The sequence below is a fragment of the Pseudorasbora parva genome, chromosome 10 (genome assembly GCF_024679245.1).
Source record: "Pseudorasbora parva isolate DD20220531a chromosome 10, ASM2467924v1, whole genome shotgun sequence".
NCBI classification, from domain to species: Eukaryota; Metazoa; Chordata; class Actinopteri; order Cypriniformes; family Gobionidae; genus Pseudorasbora; species Pseudorasbora parva.
In genome coordinates, this window is record NC_090181.1 from 22,760,914 (window position 1) to 22,780,524 (window position 19,611).

The 19,611-nt window shown below is 36.3% G+C and overlaps 2 protein-coding genes across 8 annotated transcripts; one reads left to right on the forward strand and one right to left on the reverse strand.

Annotated features, from left to right (window-relative positions):
• The first annotated feature begins 2,566 nt into the window (after positions 1–2,566).
• Positions 2,567–7,410, forward strand: ifit16 (interferon-induced protein with tetratricopeptide repeats 16). Its single transcript, XM_067455566.1, is given in 2 exon segments — positions 2,567–5,567; positions 5,570–7,410. Coding segments are annotated over 2 exon segments (1,185 nt in total). The 5' UTR covers positions 2,567–5,350; the 3' UTR covers positions 6,538–7,410.
• A 473-nt stretch (positions 7,411–7,883) lies between these two features.
• Positions 7,884–18,802, reverse strand: slc16a12a (solute carrier family 16 member 12a). Of its 7 annotated transcripts, XM_067455565.1 has the most exons (11): positions 18,664–18,792; positions 17,476–17,532; positions 15,582–15,662; positions 15,271–15,421; positions 14,830–15,122; positions 13,198–13,301; positions 12,117–12,260; positions 10,251–11,190; positions 9,247–9,506; positions 8,798–8,945; positions 7,884–8,196 (listed from the first exon to the last, which is right to left on the reverse strand). In XM_067455565.1, the coding sequence occupies exons 5-10, from the start codon at positions 15,045–15,047 to the stop codon at positions 8,809–8,811; spliced, it is 1,803 nt and encodes a 600-aa protein (XP_067311666.1). In that variant the 5' UTR covers positions 15,048–15,122; positions 15,271–15,421; positions 15,582–15,662; positions 17,476–17,532; positions 18,664–18,792; the 3' UTR covers positions 7,884–8,196; positions 8,798–8,808. The 7 variants fall into 7 exon arrangements, with proteins under 7 accessions (XP_067311666.1, XP_067311662.1, XP_067311660.1 ...); XM_067455561.1 differs by having other exon boundaries at positions 7,884–8,945; positions 15,271–15,370; XM_067455559.1 differs by having other exon boundaries at positions 7,884–8,945.
• Positions 18,803–19,611: the final 809 nt, after the last annotated feature.

Consider the following 19,611-nt stretch of genomic DNA (forward strand, 5'->3'; position numbering starts at 1 on the left):
AACAACTTTAAAGATGAACATATTGAATACCCTAGTTCACAACATCAGACAATACGTGATAATGTTTTTAGGAGAAGGGAACAAGAAAGTGTTTGAATAGCCTATTATATATAGCTTTTAAGTCTTTTAATCACAAAATGTCAAACAATGCAGATGCATAATTGCAAAAATGTTATCTAGGGCTGTAACCATTAGTTTGTTTATTTTTTTTAGTACTGATATGTCATTGGTATGTCGTTAAAATTACATATTTTCTCCTAAGGACATCGCCTATGTATATGTTGTATAATGATGTGTACAAAACATGCCCTATCAACATTAGAGAATGTGTGCCTTTGTCACACTGAGTCATATCTGAGTTTGCACTGGGTAAGATTTAAGTTAAAATGCCGAAGGATATATTTTTACTAAACCTATTTACATAAATATTTTCTATTTAAAAACTATAAATTTGTTATTTTAATAACACAAATAGTGACTCAACCGCACCTTCCAAAAGGTTGCACATGAGGGGGAAATACCTAGCTTTTAAATATAAAGCAATTTTATTTTACTATATATCTTTAAATAAATATTTAATTTTGTTATATTAATAACCCAACTAATGAGCAATGCATATATGATCTGAAGCTGAAGGGTAATATTCAGGTGAAAATAGCATCAGAGATAGACCCAAATGTTTAGTTCCTTCAATCCCTCTTTATACTAAAAAGATTTGGGTGGAGGCTGAAAACATTGATGAGGAGGTACAATGTTAAGAGAAACATTAGTACAGGAAACATGGATGGATGGATTGGGTTCCATTCTTGAATACTTTAAAAGAATACTTTCTCATAAAAGCAGCAGCATTTTAAAACATTTCACAAGACAAACACAAGAGCATAAGGATTGATGAATTTAGAAATCAACTTTCCCTTGAGCTTTTGATATATAAAAGGTCATGATAATATAATATTAGCCTGTGAGTTTCAGAGCTGAAAACTTCATTTTTAGTCAAAGGCATGCTTTTATAGACACCAGGCCCAGAAAACGATCGTGAGCTTCATCCTTACCTCATCGTGCGACGAAACGCCTCTACAGAACATGTAATTCAGTAGCCCCACCCACCGACTCATGAAGCTGTTCGGATCACTTGTCAGCAGCAATAAACATGTGGAAGAAGATAGCAAGATATTGTGGAAGAACACAGTCCCTGCATAAGCTTCCTTTGGATCAAAATATTAGGAATGTGTGATACTTCATTTATTTTATAATATATTATTAATATATTTAATTATTTTATATTTTAAGTTCCAGCTCACGTAGGGAAGAACATTTGTGTATTCGCTTCATTTCACCGCTAAATCTTTTGTAAACAAGTCTCAAGTGCTGGATTTGCAGACACAATGTTGTGCCTTCTATATTGGATCCGACAGGAATGGTGCAACACACTTATGTGAGTAAAACGTCTTTTTTTATATGTAATAGTACTAGTCCTGGGTCTGTACCAGACCAAAACTTACTCACGACAGCAGAAATTCTTTCTTGATCTGGGCGCGTGTATGTGTGAGTGTGAGCGCTTGGTTAGCTAATTAAATATTCAAATCTTATCCAATCCTAGCCGTGGGCGTTTACTTCCAAGTCTCCATTGCAGCACGCCCATGAACACAGCGTTTTGGAGACAGCCCAAAACCAGTGTAGAAAATAGCCTATTACTAATTAGTTAGGATGTTTTTGAATGTAAAAACCACATGAACGTCATTAGTTGACCTCAGACAACAGTAGAAAAAAAGCCAGTTCATGACACCCTTAAAACTAAATGTGAATCACAGAAACCCTCTCTGTGAGATTTCAAAATTTCTGGAGATTTTTCTCAAAGATTAGTAAAATTTCTCTTTATCTGACTTAGTTTATCTAACATGAATTAATATCAATAGCTAGAAAAATCACTCATTCTGTGCAGTCACATCTCGGGGGTGAAATCTAGTCATTTCATTAAGAATCTATGTGATCAAAAGAATTTGCAATGGGTTTAACTTCAGATTAATGGTCAAATGTCACAACCAATCCGTCATTTTAAAAAGGGCAACATATTACAGGTTTTGCCTATTGCTTATACACTTTTTGCAGAATTTGGCTCAGTATGTCAAAACACTACACACAAACCAATCAGACATAGCAGTTAGAAAATAAAAAAATCACATATATGCCAAAATGAAACTTAACTTAAAACTTAACACTCCTTTCTAAAAATGTAATTCTTGCAATAAGACCATACACACAAGCACCATTTAAATTACTCTGTTATATCACCAGCAACACACTGATGGGCTTTATATAAAACACGGCAGTCTTTGGGTTTCTATTTTTAAAGTAATTTTCTCAGACTCAGTCTTCTGTAAAAGTCAAAGGTAGATTTTCTGCAGTAATGAGAAAATACAGTAATGATAAAGAGAAAAACAAACATTCTTACATAAAAAAGAAAAATAGAATCACAAATCATCAAATTTAGCAACAAAAAAAGTAAAACAAAGCAGACCAATTACTGGATAAATTGCTATGGGGGGGGGGGGGGGGGGAGGAGAAGCTTCATTCTGACACACATTAGGTACAGTCTGGAGTAGAAACTTGAAGATATACCTGTTCTACAGTAAGAATGTCCTTATTATTGACTGAGGTTAGGGTGGACTCTTTACCCATCCTCACTCATGGACAGGCCGTGATTTATATATGGCCGTGAGTAGCCCTGATGTCATCTGATGATACGCATCTCCGCACTGGTCCTCGTCTTTGCCCTCGTCTTACTCCGACTCTCCTTGCCTCCATGCTTGCAAAGTTCTCAAAATGTCTCACCTGAGGCCTATTTGTAGTGTCAAGGCTCAGAACGATTGGTGTTCTGTTTTCTGTGCAAGTGTTTTCATGTAAGTGCCTTGCCAGATGAGTTTTGCATTTTGAGCAGAGCGTTTTCCCAATGATAACAGGTGATTTTGCTTTTGAACAAAGTGGCTAATGTAAGAAAACGTGTGTAGTGTTTCGCAATAAGTGTGTTATAGAAATGCAAACAAAGTGCAAAGTTCAGAATGTGTTTAAGTTATGGTTACATGGGTTAAAGGTGCTACAAGAAGTTTCGGTATTGAGGCCTTGGTCTAAGCATTCGGGTTTAGTGTGTAAGCAATGGGCAAAAACTGTAACAAACAGTGTCACACTTCACCTTTATTCATCCCCTTTGAGACATTTAAAGACATTTAACTGGAACTATATGAAGTATTATATAAATAGTTTTCACTCTATATCTAACTATCAGAATAATGTATCAGCTGATAAGGAGTTATCATGGACTGCAGCATTTTCCATCCCATTTTCTGTAATAAAAGCAGTTGTTAAATGGAACTTGTGATAAAGTTATTCAATAAATCTTTTTATTTCCTTATGACTTCATTTTCTGTTTATCTGGGAAAGAGTTAGCGACACACTGAATCGGATGAAGAGAGAGATCTAGCTGCAAAATCAGCTGGTTTTAACAAAAAATGTTTAAAAGTAGAACATATTGAAAGGGAAGCTGAATACATTTTTGGTAAAACTTTATAATAATGTTGCAATTGTTATCATTAGTTAACTACATCAGCCCGTGCGGGGGAGCTCGGCTCCACTAAATAAGACATAGGCTTTGCTGAAAACGTCATTTGTGAAATTTTGGTCCCAAATATCTCAAAAATAGTGACAAAAATGTGCAATTTCAGTTCTGTGTAATGTGATCATCTTGGATTATTATGTGTAAAAAGGCAAAAATATAATTCATTCATGCATGACAGGGATTTAAACCTAATTAATTTGAATAAAGATAACTATACGTGCTATTCTTGTCATGAGCGTCAGGGTGTGGTGGAGCTGCGGCGCATATTCCACTCATCTTTAGTTCTTTTTTTCATGTTTACTAGCCTGACAAGCCAGACCCTCATCATGATTACATCGGCTGCTACTAGGGTGCATTTAGATTTCTAGGCTAGTTTAGTACATGTTAACGCAAAGATTCATAGAAAAAATATAAACGAATATCCAATTCTTGGATTTCTAAACAAACAGCAAAGGAAGGTGAACCCAGGCCTCTGTGGTTGATTCTGTGTTAAGTTATTCCCAATTATGTGTTGTGGCTGGGTTGTTATCGGTCCGTGTGACTATCGATGTCTCAAGCCAATAATTGAACGGAGGAATTATGGTATTCTTCAGTAACCTGACAAGGAACTTTAACCGTTACAGCCGGATGCTTTGTAGACTTTTTGTGGGTGGCTGTTTGACCTATTCATTTGTGTCGATAAAGTGTAATAGGGATGCTATTAACCACTGTATTGTGATTTTTCCTATATACTGCTAGCATAAAGCAAGTAGTGCATACACTTGTAGCTGTTATGTATCTTTGTAAGTCCTCTTTTGAGGCACGCGCAAGCTCACGAATAGTCCCCTTCCACCCAACATGAACAAACAATAAAAAAACTTCTAAAACATTCATTAATCTCAGTTAATGCCAACATTTATGAATACATTCTTTAAATTAAAAGTTGTATTTGTTAATATAATTTAATGGAACAGCTAACATGTACTAAAAATAAGCAGCTGTATTATAACATTAATAAATCTTAATAAACGAACAGATGTATTGCTCATTTCAAACATCTGAATAGTAGGTCACACCAACATAATATTATCACTATCAAATGATTCAAGTATAGTTCATATAATTTCTAGAATATACAATTTAATAATTATTTATCCATGACACTTAAAACCTGCATGTTAAGAGTTTAAGCTTAGGATGGCGAGCTCTTGACTTTCACTGTCATACACACCATTTAAGTAAAAAAACGAAACCTTAGACAGAATAGAAACTTTATACAGAATAGAAACTTCTGAGAGAAGAATCCTGAGCTGACGTGTTCAATGACTTTGTTCAGGTAGATAAGGTGGGTTTATGAGCTTGATCGTTATAAATACAGAATGATCTCTCAGTAACTCACATGAAGCTCCAATTTGCATTGCTAGAAGAAACATCTCAAACCAGACCACCACTAACCATTATTATGGAGTAAGTACTTTTCCAATACAAATATGAAAAAAGAACTAATCTAATATTGACATTTAAAGTGATTTACCAGACTAAAATCGTGATTGTGTAAAAAGGTTGTGGAAATTGTTGATTATCTCATGTCTGCTTATGATATGCTATGATTTTTGTGTAAACTAAAGCACAGTATTTTTTCCTGAATGTGTCTGTAACTCTAGTCTAAAACAAAGCCTTAAGAAGCTGGAGTGCCACTTCACCTGGGATCTGGGCAGTACAAATGAACTCCGGGATTTACTGAGCAATTTGAATAATATGAACCAGGAATTATGCTCTTGGCTGGTCCACTATTACAACCTGCTGGGCTACATCCAACAGACTCTTGGATCTAACGAAGATGCGCTGATGCACCTGCACAAAGCAGAAAGTCTGATCCAGGAGCAGGGAACAGAAGAGGCTGGAGTCCGGCTGCAGGTCAACAAAGCGAACCTGGCTTGGGTCTACTTCCATTTGGGAGAGATGGATAAGAGCAAAGAATAGAAGAGGTAGAAAGCCTTCAACGAATGCATCCTGCTCCACCTGGATGCACCTTACACCCTGAAGTCAGCGGAGAAAAGGGCTGGACGCTGATGAAGCTTGACATGTCAAAGAAGCGCCAGGCGGTTGATTGCTTTAAGATGGCTTTAGAAGCAGAACCGGGAAGAAAGGAATGGCAAAAAGGTCTTGCCTTAGTGATGAACATGGAATTTGTACAGTCTGAATTCACTCTAGATGAGATTGTAGAACAACTGAAAATTGCACATGAGAAAGAACCAAATGGTTTATTCATTCATGCTCATTATTTACTAAAACTGTGCAATCAGGGAAAGTTGACATCAGAAAACATTAAAAGGGAGATGCAAGGTTTACTAGACAGATCTCTTGAAACTGAAACCCTGGAGGGTTTCAGTATTATTCTCAGGTATTATAGAGAAGAGGATTCTTTAGATGAAGCTATTCAAATAGCAGAGAGGGCTTATGAAAAGTTCCCCTCTTCAGTTAAAGCGGCGAAACATTTGGCAGTCTGCTACAAATGGAAGGTTTTCCAAATGAAAGAAGGCAGCGAACGGAAGACTTTGGCTAGAAGAGCCATTGGGCTCTTAAACATGGATGTCAGCCGTTTCCCTCACACATACAAAGAAAAGATAGCTCTGGCATCACTGCATTGTTACACACGTAACTTTGAGGAGGCAGATAAGATTTACAAGTCTCTCCTGTCAGAGAAAAAAAATATGTCTCCTCATTGACAACAACACTTATTTTATAGTTATGCCCAACATCTAAATTATAATAAACAGTCCAGTGATTCAATCTCCTATTACAAGAAAGCAGCAAAAATCCCAGAAATGACAGTTAGCAAAAAAAAGAGTATAAAAGTCCTTGAAAGTATTGTAAGGAGGGGCAGAGACCCTCGGTGTAAGGACATTTACCGTTTTCTGAACGGAATTAACACTTCTGATTAAAATGTGCTCTAACACAACAGAAAACAACACTATAAAACAATCCTCAAAAATCATTGATGTTCTCTTTAAATTTCACTCTATGCATAAACTATATTAAAAAAATAGTGGTGGAGAAAATGAAGAAAAAAATAAAAATGCCACAAATATTTTAATTCCCAATCTATAGTCTATATACTTCAATATTATATTTTGTTGTGTTTTTGACCTGTAACTTCTAGTACCTGTTCATTGTTTCCATTTATGTAAAAACAACTTCTTTGAGCTGGATTATGTGCTTATTGCTAGTTATATCTATTGCTCACATAAGAGACAGAAAATACCTTTCAATTTCTGAAATGTGGATATACATATGTGTAATGTACAATAGCTACAATAATAAACATGTAATTATAAAACATTGTTCTCTCATTTATTTTACTTTGATTCAATTTACTGGACCCACTTTATATAAGGGAGCCTTAACTACTATGTACTAACATTTAAATAATAATTTGATACAATGTACTTATTGTGTACATACATGTTTTTATGTTGTACTTACATTTTAAAAATGACCTGCATGTAATTACAGCTGTAATTAATTTCTGTAGTTCGCTGTTGACACCTCGCCTATACCTAACCCTACCCTTAAACTGACCCATACCTCCACACCTGTCCCTAACTTTACCCATAACCCACCTCAATATCAGCAAAAGTGTTTTGCAATACTATATGAGCACAATAAGTACATTGTACTTGTTTTTTGATGCAAGTATCGGCCACCTATGAAGTGGGACTGTTTTACCTGACCTGCAGGGTTGATTTTGCAATTTTGTTTTCATTATGAAGTAACATACTAATTAAAACCATTTTCACACAGTGTGTATTTAAAACATGATTTTCTATTTTACATTTTCTTAAGGTAACCCTGCTTGTCAAAGTTTGGAAAGACTGAAGATATATTGAGACAAATTGCACATTATTTGCTGTAACAAATACAAGGTCAAAGTGTATTGTTGTGAATTATGAGGTATTTAATGTATTTTCTAAAAATGCAACAACAGATTAAAATTGTTTCCCTTTTTGTCATAAATCCACAATTCTATGGCACTGTATTGTTCATGACTTGAAACTGCTTACATATAGTATCTAATATTGTTCGTGTTTTAGCCATATTTTTCATGAGAGTCCATGAAAACTATTCACCAAAGCATTTTTAGAATGGTGAGCAGGCTTGAACTAAATATCCAAGTCCAAAGAAAGCACTGCAGATTGATGCAAAATTAGGAAAGCTCAGTTAAACACATTTTCCATTTTTAAAACATTCTGCAAAACATCTCGAAAAATCAACATAGAAAATGTGGAAATAAAAGAAGCAGATTTAATCTGGGCCACGAGCCATCACAATGATAAGAGTACTTAAAAAAAATAACACTTTTATGACACTGATAAGGGTGAGATTTGATTTGAGTGTTTTAAGGCCAGTGAGCTTGACTGTAAACAGTAGTGCATGTAGCTGTAGACACTACTGTTCAAAAGGTTGGGGTCAGTAAGATTTTTACATATTCAGCACAGACACATTCAATTGATCAAAAGTTATAATGAAATCATTTATAATGGTACCAATGATTTTCTATAGACAAATCATGTTCTTCTAAACGTTCTATTCAGTAAAGAATCCTAAAAAGAAAAAGAAAAAAAGTATCACAGTTTAAAAAATTAAATATTAAGCAGCAAAACTTTCAAAATATTTCACATTACTGCTACTATTTGTGATTCTATAAATGCAGCCTTGGTGAGCATAACAGTCTTCTTTCTTATAGAGCCCAAACCTTTGAATGGTAGTGTACATTATAAATACATCAAGCTGTGAATGGAGCAGTAGACATGAAAAACAACTGGGCAAAGGACATCTGTTCATTTGTCTAAACACCTTTTTGGATATCAATTTTCAGATATCAGCTTAAGAAACCCAAATGATTATCAAACATGTTTCTTTTATAGAAAACTCATTCAAATATTTGGAACATTTGATAGAAGTTACCCTCAAGCACAGAATTTCACCTTTAATTCACCAAATTCTTAGTAAAATCCTGTATTTTTGCAGTAAAGCTGTGTGTTTGAGCTTGTGTTAATGGCAGTCCATCTGACTGATGAGAGCTTTGGATCAGAAACATTAAAAAACTCTCATATAACCCTTTTAAACTCCGGTGGAGGCACTTTTATGTTTCTTGACAGCAATATTGCTGTACTTCTCTGCTGATTTAGAAATCTCCTGTACCTGGTTGTGAGTCAGTTCAAGCAAGCGCTCCCTCTAGTGCAGCGGATGATCACTCTCACAGCAGCCAGAATCACAGCACTGCAGATCAGAGAGACTCCACTGAGGAAGAATGTAGCTGTGTAGGAGCCTGTCTGATCCAGTAGCCAACCTGAGAGAGAGAGAGAGAGAGAGAGAGAGAGAGAGAGAGAGAGAGAGAGAGAGAGAGAGAGAGAGAGAGAGAGAGAGAGAGAGAGAGAGAGAGAGAGAGAGAGAGAGGAGAGAGAGAGAGAGAGAGAGAGAGAGAGAGAGAGAGAGAGAGAGAGAGAGAGAGAGAGAGAGAGAGAGAGAGATTCATAAAACACTGATTTAGTTAAATGGACTGTAGTCACATACAAACGAATAAGCAACTCCATGTGTAAACAGTAACTGTGATAGAGCGTGAAAGATAGAGTGGGTACATTATCTCTGACCTCCAATAGGTGGGCTGATGAGGTAGGGGATGGCGTGGAGGAAGTAAACAACTCCCAGAGCTGAGGTCAGGTGGGTGGAGCTGACAGTGTCAGAGGTCACCACAGGGATAAGTGCCACGTAAGCTCCATCAAAGTAGCCGTAGATGAGAGAAAAGGGGACGAGGAGGGAAAAATCACTCAGCAGAGGCAGAAAGAGACAACTAAGCCCTTCTGACCCCACAGCCAGCATGTAACTCACCACCCTATATGGCCTCAAACACCTGAACATAAACATACACACAGAGTTAGATGGGAACTGTTAAGAATTACAGTAATAAACATTTCCATTAACATATGGTCAACATTTTGTACATTGAAGGAATTAATAAAAAAAACTGAGAAGATAAGTTTTAACAATAATACATTTTTAGAAAATACGAGTTTGTTCCAGCTGTTAATGACATTTCCGTACTTTTTTTCCTTTTTCAGTCTATTTAACCTTAAAGTCAGTATGAAAAAGAAATGTAAAGTCACATTTGCTTGAATTTAGTTGAATTAAATCTTCAAAGGTCAGCGGCAAAGACATTGGTGGATAAAGTGAGTTTAAGTTGAGTTGTGCTATTTAAATATTGCAGGTTTGAGTAATATTCTGAGTTTGGATTTTTTACAATTTTTATTCATTTTGAGGAATCCTGAATTTGTTTTTGTCCAAGTGAGATGAGTAAATGCATGTTCAAATTTTGTTTCAATAAATGGGAGAACAAAGTATCTTACATTACTTAGTAACTCAGTTATTTTGTTGCAAATTTAAAAGTATTCTGATGACTTGTAATGCGTTACCACAACACTGTACATTAGTGGACATGAAAGTGATTTTAAAGCCAGATTACAGAACCACAAATTTATTCAACATATACCTCCACAGGTTCTATGAAGTGAACCGGCATCTTGTGTAGATATAGCTCTAAAATTTCTGTAATATTGCAATTTATGTGAAATAGTAAAAATAATAAAAAATAGCTTACTTTCTATCAGCAATCCATCCAAAAGTGATAGTTCCCACAATCCCTGACACTCCAAGTATGGACATGAGTAAGGCTGCCTGTTGAGGGCTGACACCTGCACTCAGGGAATATGGCACAAGATACACAAATGGCACACTGCAACCATATGCAAGGAACAGGAAGGACACCAATAGCAACAGGAAGTCTGGTATCAACAGGAAGGAATATTCTCTCAATACAGGTTTCTTTATGATAGACCATACATTTTGCTTTGACTCCTTTAGTATGTTTGTGTTTACCAACTTGTATTGTGCCAGAGTGGTGTGGTTAGTGTTTGCTTCGAATTTAGATTCTGGGATAGCTGGCAAGTCATCTGATTGTACTAAAGCTGGGACTGAGATGTGCCATTCATCTGTGCTTCTGTTCACAGTCTCTGTGTCTTTCGAGGGATCACGTCTATGGTTTAGCTCCTCGTCGGAGTGTGTTTGCTTTGCATCAGAGGTTACTGACTTATCCGCCCCCATCTGTTCTTTTCCATCCTTCGGCATATCCTCAGCTTGTTTGTTTTCCCCTCTGTCTTTAATCATTTTATCTGTATCTATATGTTTTACCCCCGCTGATCTTTGTTCCTGTGCACTCGTTTCAACATTGAGGACTATATCAGCAAGTTTCACATTCAGCAAATTAACCTCCAAGTCTATCTCCTTCTGCCTCCCTCTTTGGCCTTCCAAAGGCCTCATGAGGGCTCCACAGACACACAGGTGAGACACCAAACCCCCCAGAATGACCAGTGCACCCCTCCAGGAGAAGAACTCGATGAGGAGTTGCACAGTAGGGGCTAGTATGAAGGTTCCAATACCGCTGCCTGACATGGCGATCCCGTAAGCCAGCGCTTTTCTTTCGCTGAAGTAAGAACCCACCATGGCGATTGCGGGAGTGTAGCTAAGAGCAAATCCCACACCTGTGCAGAAAAATCAGGAAGGTTAGTGTACAAGACTACTATGCATAGCTAGGTACAGTAAGCAACTTCCTTGTTCAAAATGAACAAAAGGGAAATAATACATCATTAATCCTTATTCCAAAACATGTTTTTGTCTTATCCTGGTCCACTATTATACAAGAATATAAGCCTATTATAAGTGTTTTTATTTTAGACCTGACTGGATGGTTTTCGTGGGAAATTGTGTTTATACATCACTCGCCCGTGCGTGTCTCATCATATCCGTAAATAGTAAAAATTCTCCAGCTACTTTAATGTGTATATGATGTAGGAGTGCTAAATGAAGTGCAAAATCTCAAACCTGTGGGCAATCACCTGTTTTAAAATAATGCTGAACCGAGCAACAATGCTGTCTGTTGGCAAAAAGAGAACCCATAATAAAAAGAAAATGAACATTGGCTAAACATTTCAGTGATGTTGAGAACTGAATGATTTGAAATGTTATAAAGTCATTACTGAACAGGTGAGTAAAGTAAGCGATATTCTTAAAAAGATAAATGATCATTGCTCTCAAACAGAGTTGAGTAAAGCATTATCTATTGTAAATGGTCATTTTATTATGGTTGTTGTATTATGCAGGAATTTATTTTCTAGGAAGTACCGTGTCTATTAATGTCTTCAACTATTCATGAGATCCTTTCCATCTAAACTTTTTATATCTCTTAAGCCTTGTAGTGAACATTTTATGAGCAGTAGAATATTCATATTCATCCAGAGCCGAAGCACAAACAAAACAATGTTATTTCACAAAATGCATGCAGTTTTTTTTTCAACCACTAGAGGGCCAAAAGTTACATAGTTTACCCTTAATATAATAGTTACAGGGGGAAATTATGATTATAAGTGCAGTTGAACTATAAACTGCTGTGTGTGCATCTTTATCAAACCTGTAAGAACACCCAGTGTAAGATACAGGAACTCTACGCTGGTGGCCAGAGAGCTGAGCAGCAGACCAGCAGAGGAAAGAAGTCCACCAATCATGACAGCTATACGAGAAGAGAGGCGGTTCCCTATATAACTACCCAGTGGTGCTATAAAGAGAGAAATAAGGGGGAAAGAATGAGGTAGACTGCATGATAGTGGAAATTCATATTATTTTTGTTATGACTGAGCCAAAAATGTATAAATAGAAACTAAATACTCAAATTTATTCTTTTTAAAAGCTACAATTAATATACAGTATGAAAAAGAAAATGTATTTTGTTTACATTTAACATTGTTATTAATTTATGTAATTAAATTTAATTTGAAATTATTATTTTTTAATTTAAATGACAGTAACAATTTAAATTAATTTAAATTACATTACAGTAATCTAAAATGATGGGAAATCAGCATTCCAAATTAAATATTGACTAATAAATATACATTATCAACCTATACCAATCAATAAAAAATAATATCAGCCCACCAATTGATATGGAACAGATAAATTGTTCGTCAAGCAGAAAAAAGATTTAACTCACTATTTAGCATTATTTACATCAACCTAATATTTTAAATTACAATAGAAAAATAATTGTGTTAGGTAAAAAATAACTCCTTAATATCACCATTACCTTTTTTAAAAGTATCTTACACTTTTTTATTAATAAACCCATTACTGTTTATGTGCATTTATATGGGTGTTTATCTTCATGATTAAAGAATATTGTGTATGTAAGCATCCCAATTGATATGATAAAATAATCTAACTGCTTAAACTAGTTAAAGAATCAGTGGAAAAATAGATACCAAAAGATATACCTAAGACCCCCACATAAATATGAAAATGTGTTTCTGTGAATATTCTTTCCAGATAAATCTGGGTTGGGGTGGACTATGCACTGTAAAACTGTCAACATGGACTTTTTTGAAAACAAAGTTCTGCTAAAATCAATATAGTTGAGCTTCCACCTATAAGTCACAGAGTTTGGCTATAAGTTGAACACTGGGAGATATTTTTCTTATGTCTTATATGGGTCTTACCACACAACATTGTAGTGCAGTCCAGCAGAGAGTGTATCCATGCAGTTGAAGAATAATCTCTGGAAAAGTATGACTGGAATTCCACAAAAAAGATGGAAACACACCTGCAACCAGCATGAAAATGGACAGATTTGAGGAAGCAATATGCTAAAGGTCTTCTGCTGCTTACTGCAACATTTATTTTAGTCCTTTTAGGTATAATATTTTCTGTCAACATCCAAAACTGGGTATTTTTCCTGGGGTAGTTATCCTGCTTATTTAATAATTTAAAAATAGCAGAAAAAAGTTATTACGTAATGGCTAGTAGCTAATCTTTCAAAAGCACAAGAGGCTATCAGAATTAATCTTGGTCAAGTTTAAAGGCTATTTCTGCAGTCTTTATTTTAATTTAGTCCCATATAGAGGATATATTATGCTTTTTTACATTTTCAACATTTTATAGTGTGTAATGTTGCTGTTTGAGCATGAAAAAGATCTACAAAGTTACAAAGCACAAAGTTCACTCCAAAGGGAGTTACTCTCTACATCAGTAAGCATTGGTTCTGATTTCCCCGAAACAGTTCGATTTTAGTCTTCTTGAGTTTTCTTCTGAAAGCGTTTGTCACAGTATTCCTCATTGAAATAATTCCCACCAAAGGGCAAGGCATGGTGGAATTGCATGAGTAGTGTGTTGAAACTTGGTGTCATGTAGCCTAGAAATCTAGACGCACCCTAGCGGCAGCAAATCTAATCTGCAGAGAGTATCGTCTAGCAACTCTCAATACACTACTGACCTGTAAAAACCAAACTTTGGTCAGGCCAATCACATCGTGTATAGAGTCGGTGGGCGGGGCCAATCATAATGACGGCTGAGTTGCGCTTGCGTGCTACTAGTAAACACAGAAGCTGGCGAACAACGGTCTTTCGAATCAGCTTTGACCGCGACTCTGGAGTTAAGCTTTTATCTGAGAAAAGAACAAAGAATGGCACTGAAGTCATTCTTAAGAAGGGAAGATGTGTTCGGAGTTTTGCCGACCAGATACGGCAAAAGTTTAATCTTCACATGTTTACTAGCTTCAACTAGCTCCGCTTCACTTTCGTTGCTCTGGTTGGTTTTAGCGCTACCCAATTGCGTGCAGAGGGAGTTTGAAAGACAACCGTTTATCCCGCCCCTCGGATTGAGCCCTGTCAATGCTGAGTTTCCAGACCAAACATCTTGATGTGGTTCTGGCTTGTCAGGCTAGCTGTCATGGTAAGGGCTGGGACATTTCTAAAAACATGTTGAGTAATTGAACCAATCACAATATGCTGGTACAATCGACCAATCAGAGCACATTGCGCTTTTGGAAGGTGGGGCTTCATAGAGACAGAAACTAAAAAGAGCATGACTGACTGACGGACTGGGAAGAGAGGTGCTGCAACAATGTTTAATATGTGAATAACAATGTTTTTTTTAACATTCTTTTTTAACAAGAATAAAGAATAAAATCTGTTCTAGACTCCGAAAACAAGATCAAGACTTTCCATAATATGGCCTCTTTAAACTGACATAAAGGTGATGCTAGGGTATTACCTTGATTCCTAGTAAGCTAAGAAAAAAACAACGTGTCTGGAAACTACTAAAAACGTGTCTGCGGGGAGTCATGAACTGACCTAGTGACCGCACGTGTGCAAACGGTGGTGAGGAAACAGCCAGCCACGATCATCCAGCCCCATCCGCCATCCGGAGTGGCCGCTGAATGTGTTTTTTTTTCACTCATCTCTAGACCTCCCTTCATCCTCTCCCTCACTCTCTCACTCCTTTCAGCCTCTTGTTTCCTTTTCTGTCCAGTTTCAGCTGGTTTTGCTCCCTCCGGCTTTGTTTTGGACATATTTACTTGCTGTTTTTCACTCTGTTCCTTCTCGTTTTCATCTATAAGATGCTTTTAAATGCCATCAAGCAAAATCTGCAACAGAAACAATATTTTTTAGTGCAAGCCAACTTCTCATATTGTATGTGCAATCTAAATCAATCTGTATGTAAAAACAAGCCCTTTTTGGATTAAATACTAAATGTCTCTGAGATAATTAACATTCTTGTCATCATTTACTCACCTTTGTGTGAACACACAACTCAGGATTTACCAATCTATGACTGACTGGTAAGTGACCGAGAAATTGTCCCAGGCTGAGTCTGTCCTGCTACATATACACTCTGAGAAGTTTCCATGATACAGACAGTGACGAAGTTACTACACTTACTAGTCTGATTCAAAAGAAGGCAAAGAACACAGTGTGCCTTTATCAATGCCAAGAAAGAGGGCCAAAAGTTGCTACCTTATTGCAAAAATTAGTAGACATGAAACAGTTCAAACAACAAACTCCTGACAATAATTAGACTGAGTTAGATTTTGTCCTGGACTCACCTCAATCTATGTCTGGTAAACCAGACCACAGTCAGGCCTGATGCGATGACTTAACAGGCTGCCTCACTGAAGAAACATCTTCTACATGACAAAAAGTCAAAAGTTTTGAGTGAGCAGGATTTTTTGTTTAAATTTATTGATTAATAAATTTACTAAGCATTAACCCTCATTCTTCCCTCGGTTCATTTTGACCTAAAAAAAAAAAAAAGGCTTTTAAAAAAATGTTTTTTATTGAGTATTCTTTGGAAAGCGGTCCAAGAGCCTAGGACTTGAACCATGAATAATTTTTAAAAAATTGACTAGTTTTGAGGAGTTTTGTGGTTGAAATTAAAAAAAGTAACAAATCCTTCCCTGGCAGGTCAATTTGACTCCCATTGGAATTAATGTGAGGAATACTTTATCACACACAGAAAAACAGAAAAACATTCTAAAATGTAAAAATAAAAATGCTAAAACTTTACCAAAAAATAAAAATAATATAATGTCTAAAATGTAAAGAATGTGCTTTATTTATTTATTTATTGATACAATCTAGACATTTAAAGGTAAATAAAATATTTATCTATACCTATACTTAACTTTAATTTATATATTAATGAGAAATTGAACAGGTGTTCCTAATAATCCTTAAGGTGATTTTATATATATATATATATATATATATATATATATATATATATATATATATATATATATATACATACATACACTCACCTTAAGGATTATTAGGAACACCTGTTCAATTTCTCATGAATGCAATTATCTAATCAACCAATCACATGGCAGTTGCTTCAATGCATTTAGGGGTGTGGTCCTGGTCAATACACTCTCCTGAACTCCAAACTGAATGTCAGAATGGGAAAGAAAGGTGATTTAAGCTTTTTGAGCGTGGCATGGTTGTTGGTGCCAGACGGGCCGGTCTGAGTATTTCACAATCTGCTCAGTTACTATGGAATTACCTTTGTCTCAATAAAACTGAACAAGACTTTATAAAACTGAACAAAACTTTATAAAACTGAACAAAACTTTTTCAGAAACTATCAAAAATATGCCATTACAAAAGAAGAAAAACATATTGAAAATGAAAAAAATGAACTTAGTCGCACAAATGTCACAGGATATTCAGTATGCTTCATTCTTTGTTAATGTTTTTCAAAGATTTGTTTTCACAAATCGTGGATTGTGAATGCATTGCAAAAGATTTGCTTACGTTTCTCAGTTTTTCCTTTGCTATTCTGACACAAACCTCTCGTGGGGGCGGGGCTTAACAGTGCTTAATCTACTCTGATTGGATAAAGAGCTTTTGATGGACAGGTCCTCTCTGGCCTGTGCATATTGGAATGATCTCGTGGTGCTTTAGTTCGTAAAGATGAGCTCTCAGGAGAGACATGGAGCGGCGACGACTTCGTCTTCATCATCTTCTTCACCCGCTTGTTCTTTAAGGCAGCAATAAGTTTGTGTTATTGAAGTAACCAATAATATCGATAAGTTGTATCCATGTTTCTGAAAAAGTTTTGTTCAGTTTTATAAAGTTTTGTTCAGTTTTATTGAGACAAAGGTAATTCCATACTGGGATTTTCACGCACAACCATTTCTAGGGTTTACAAAGAATGGTGTGAAAAGGGAAAAATACAGTATGCGGCAGTCCTGTGGGCAAAAATGCCTTGTTGATGCTAGAGGTCAGAGGAGAATGGGCCGACTGATTCAAGCTGATAGAAGAGCAACTTTGATTGAAATAACCGCTCGTTACATCCGAGGTATGCAGCAAAGCATTTGAGAAGCCACAACACGCACAACCTTGAGGCGGATGGGCTAGAACAGCAGAAGACGCCACCGGGTACCACTCATCTCCACTACAAATAGGAAAAAGAGGATACAATTTGGACAAGCTCACCAAAATTGGACAGCTGAAGACTGGAAAAAGGTTGCCTGGTCTGATGAGTCTCGATTTCTGTTGAGACATTCAGATGGTGGAGTCAGAATTTGGCGTAAACAAAATGAGAACATGGATCCATCATGCCTTGTTACCACTGTGCAGACTGGTGGTGGTGGTGGTGTAATGGTGTGGGGGATGTTTTCTTGGCACACTTTAGGCCATTTATATGCCAATTGGGCGTTGTTTAAATAGTAAATACCACGTCCTATCTGGGCATTGTTTCTGACCATGTCCATCCCTTTTTGACCACCATGTACCCATCCTCTGATGGCTACTTCCAGCAGGATAATGCACCATGTCACAAAGCTTGAATCATTTCAAATTGGTTTCTTGAACATAATGACTGTACTACAGAGTTGACTGTACTAAAATGCCCCCCACAGTCACCAGATCTCAAACCCATAGAGCATCTTTGGGATGTGGTGGAACGGGAGCTTCGTGCCCTGGATGTGCATCCCACAAATCTCCATCAACTGCAAGATGCTATCCTATCAATATGGGCCAACTTTTCTAAAGAATGCTTTCAGCACCTTGTTGAATCAATGCCACATAGAATTAAGGCAGTTTTGAAGGTGAAAGGGGGTCAAACACAGTATTAGTATGGTGTTCCTAATAATCCTTTAGGTGAGTATATTATATATATATATATATATATATATATATATATATATATATATATATATATATATATATATATATATATATATATATATTATCAAAATTAATTGAAATTCTTTCTGGACAATAAAAAACAAAGCATAAATTCAGAGCTTTGGGTCATTTTGACCCACGAGAGAAAAATTTGTTACAGAGTGCGAGTGAATGATGAGGGTTAAACTGCCCAAAAGTGACACAAAAGACAAAATATTTGTACTTAAAATAGCTAAATGAATGTAATTAAAATAGCTAAATGAATGTAACATGCACTATCCAGTAAGTTAAACAAAATAATTATTAATTGAAAAGTTGTAACCAGAAGAGTGAAAATCATCATTCGGGATCAATGTAGGTACAATCATAAATAAAATTATAAATTAACAGATGAGAACAGTTGTGTACAATAAATTGTGGAGCTTTTCTGAACAACATACAAACAACAAAATACATGACCGAACGTTTGAAGTGGTCAAAGAGAAACACACTTACTCTGAAGCACATTTCCGAGGAAACAGGAGCAGAGCGGAGCAGACGAAGAACAAAAACAACCACCGCTCTCCTCCAAAGTGTGGTACACATTGGCGCACATGGCTCTGCTGCATCACTGCGCGGTGTGCGCGCAAGCTTGGACAGATCAGCGGGGCGGAAACTACAGCCAGCCAGCGTGAGGTGGACGTTTTTTTTTTTTTTTTACAGTCTATGGGTGGAAGTAGAGGGGGCAGCTTGGTCTAAAACTACAGTTAACTGGTCGGATATTTCATATTTGCCATGTTTACCTCTCATCACGAGTGCAAATTATTATTATACAATGACTTTCAAGTGGTGCTAATGTTTTAATGGATTTTCAATAGTACGTTTTCAGGACACAATCTGTTGAAATTCGTCCCGAGCAAATCAAACTCTCTGTTGGTCAAACTCTTACTAGTGTACTAGTGCTGTGTAAAGTAATATAAAATTAGTAGCTACACTAACGTTCCCTGAGAGATGTTTAAAAATGTAAATCTATTGTTAATGCCCTGAATGAATTATAAACATTTGTGGTTATTGAAATGAATAAAAACCCAAGAGAAACATTAAACTTTTTTTTTTTTTTAATACTGTACTTTTAAGACCCCGCCCTCACCGTGCGTTTTGAGTTCCTAGGGTTCAATCCCAAGCTTAACTGAGGGGATCAGACAAGAGATAGCAGGAGAACAGCGATTTGCCCATGCATATTACCCTAGGGGGGGAAAGGTGATCACTCATTTGCTTTTGAAAAACATTTATCTGGTAAGTTTGAGAGGGGGTAGTGAATGGTTTAATTGTTCTTGAAATTTTTGTCCTCGTTCCTTCTCTCGGGTTCAGTTTAGTGTACTTGAGTGAACTGTATGTGTATAATCAAGTGTTGAAAGAAGGAAAGGTGCTTAGAGAAGAAAATATTTTAACTCACTGTTGACT

What these genes read in the sequence shown, in the direction of transcription:
- slc16a12a (XM_067455564.1), bottom strand. Translation starts at nt 15,047, where the DNA reads ATGTCCAAAACAAAGCCGGAGGGAGCAAAACCAGCTGAAACTGGACAG. An exon ending in CTGCACTACAATGTTGTGTG is followed by an intron (nt 12,261 to 13,197) that starts GTAAGACCCATA and finishes CTCTCTTTATAG; the next exon opens with CACCACTGGGTAGTTATATA. An exon ending in GGATGGATTGCTGATAGAAA is followed by an intron (nt 9,507 to 10,250) that starts GTAAGCTATTTT and finishes GTTTATGTTCAG; the next exon opens with GTGTTTGAGGCCATATAGGG.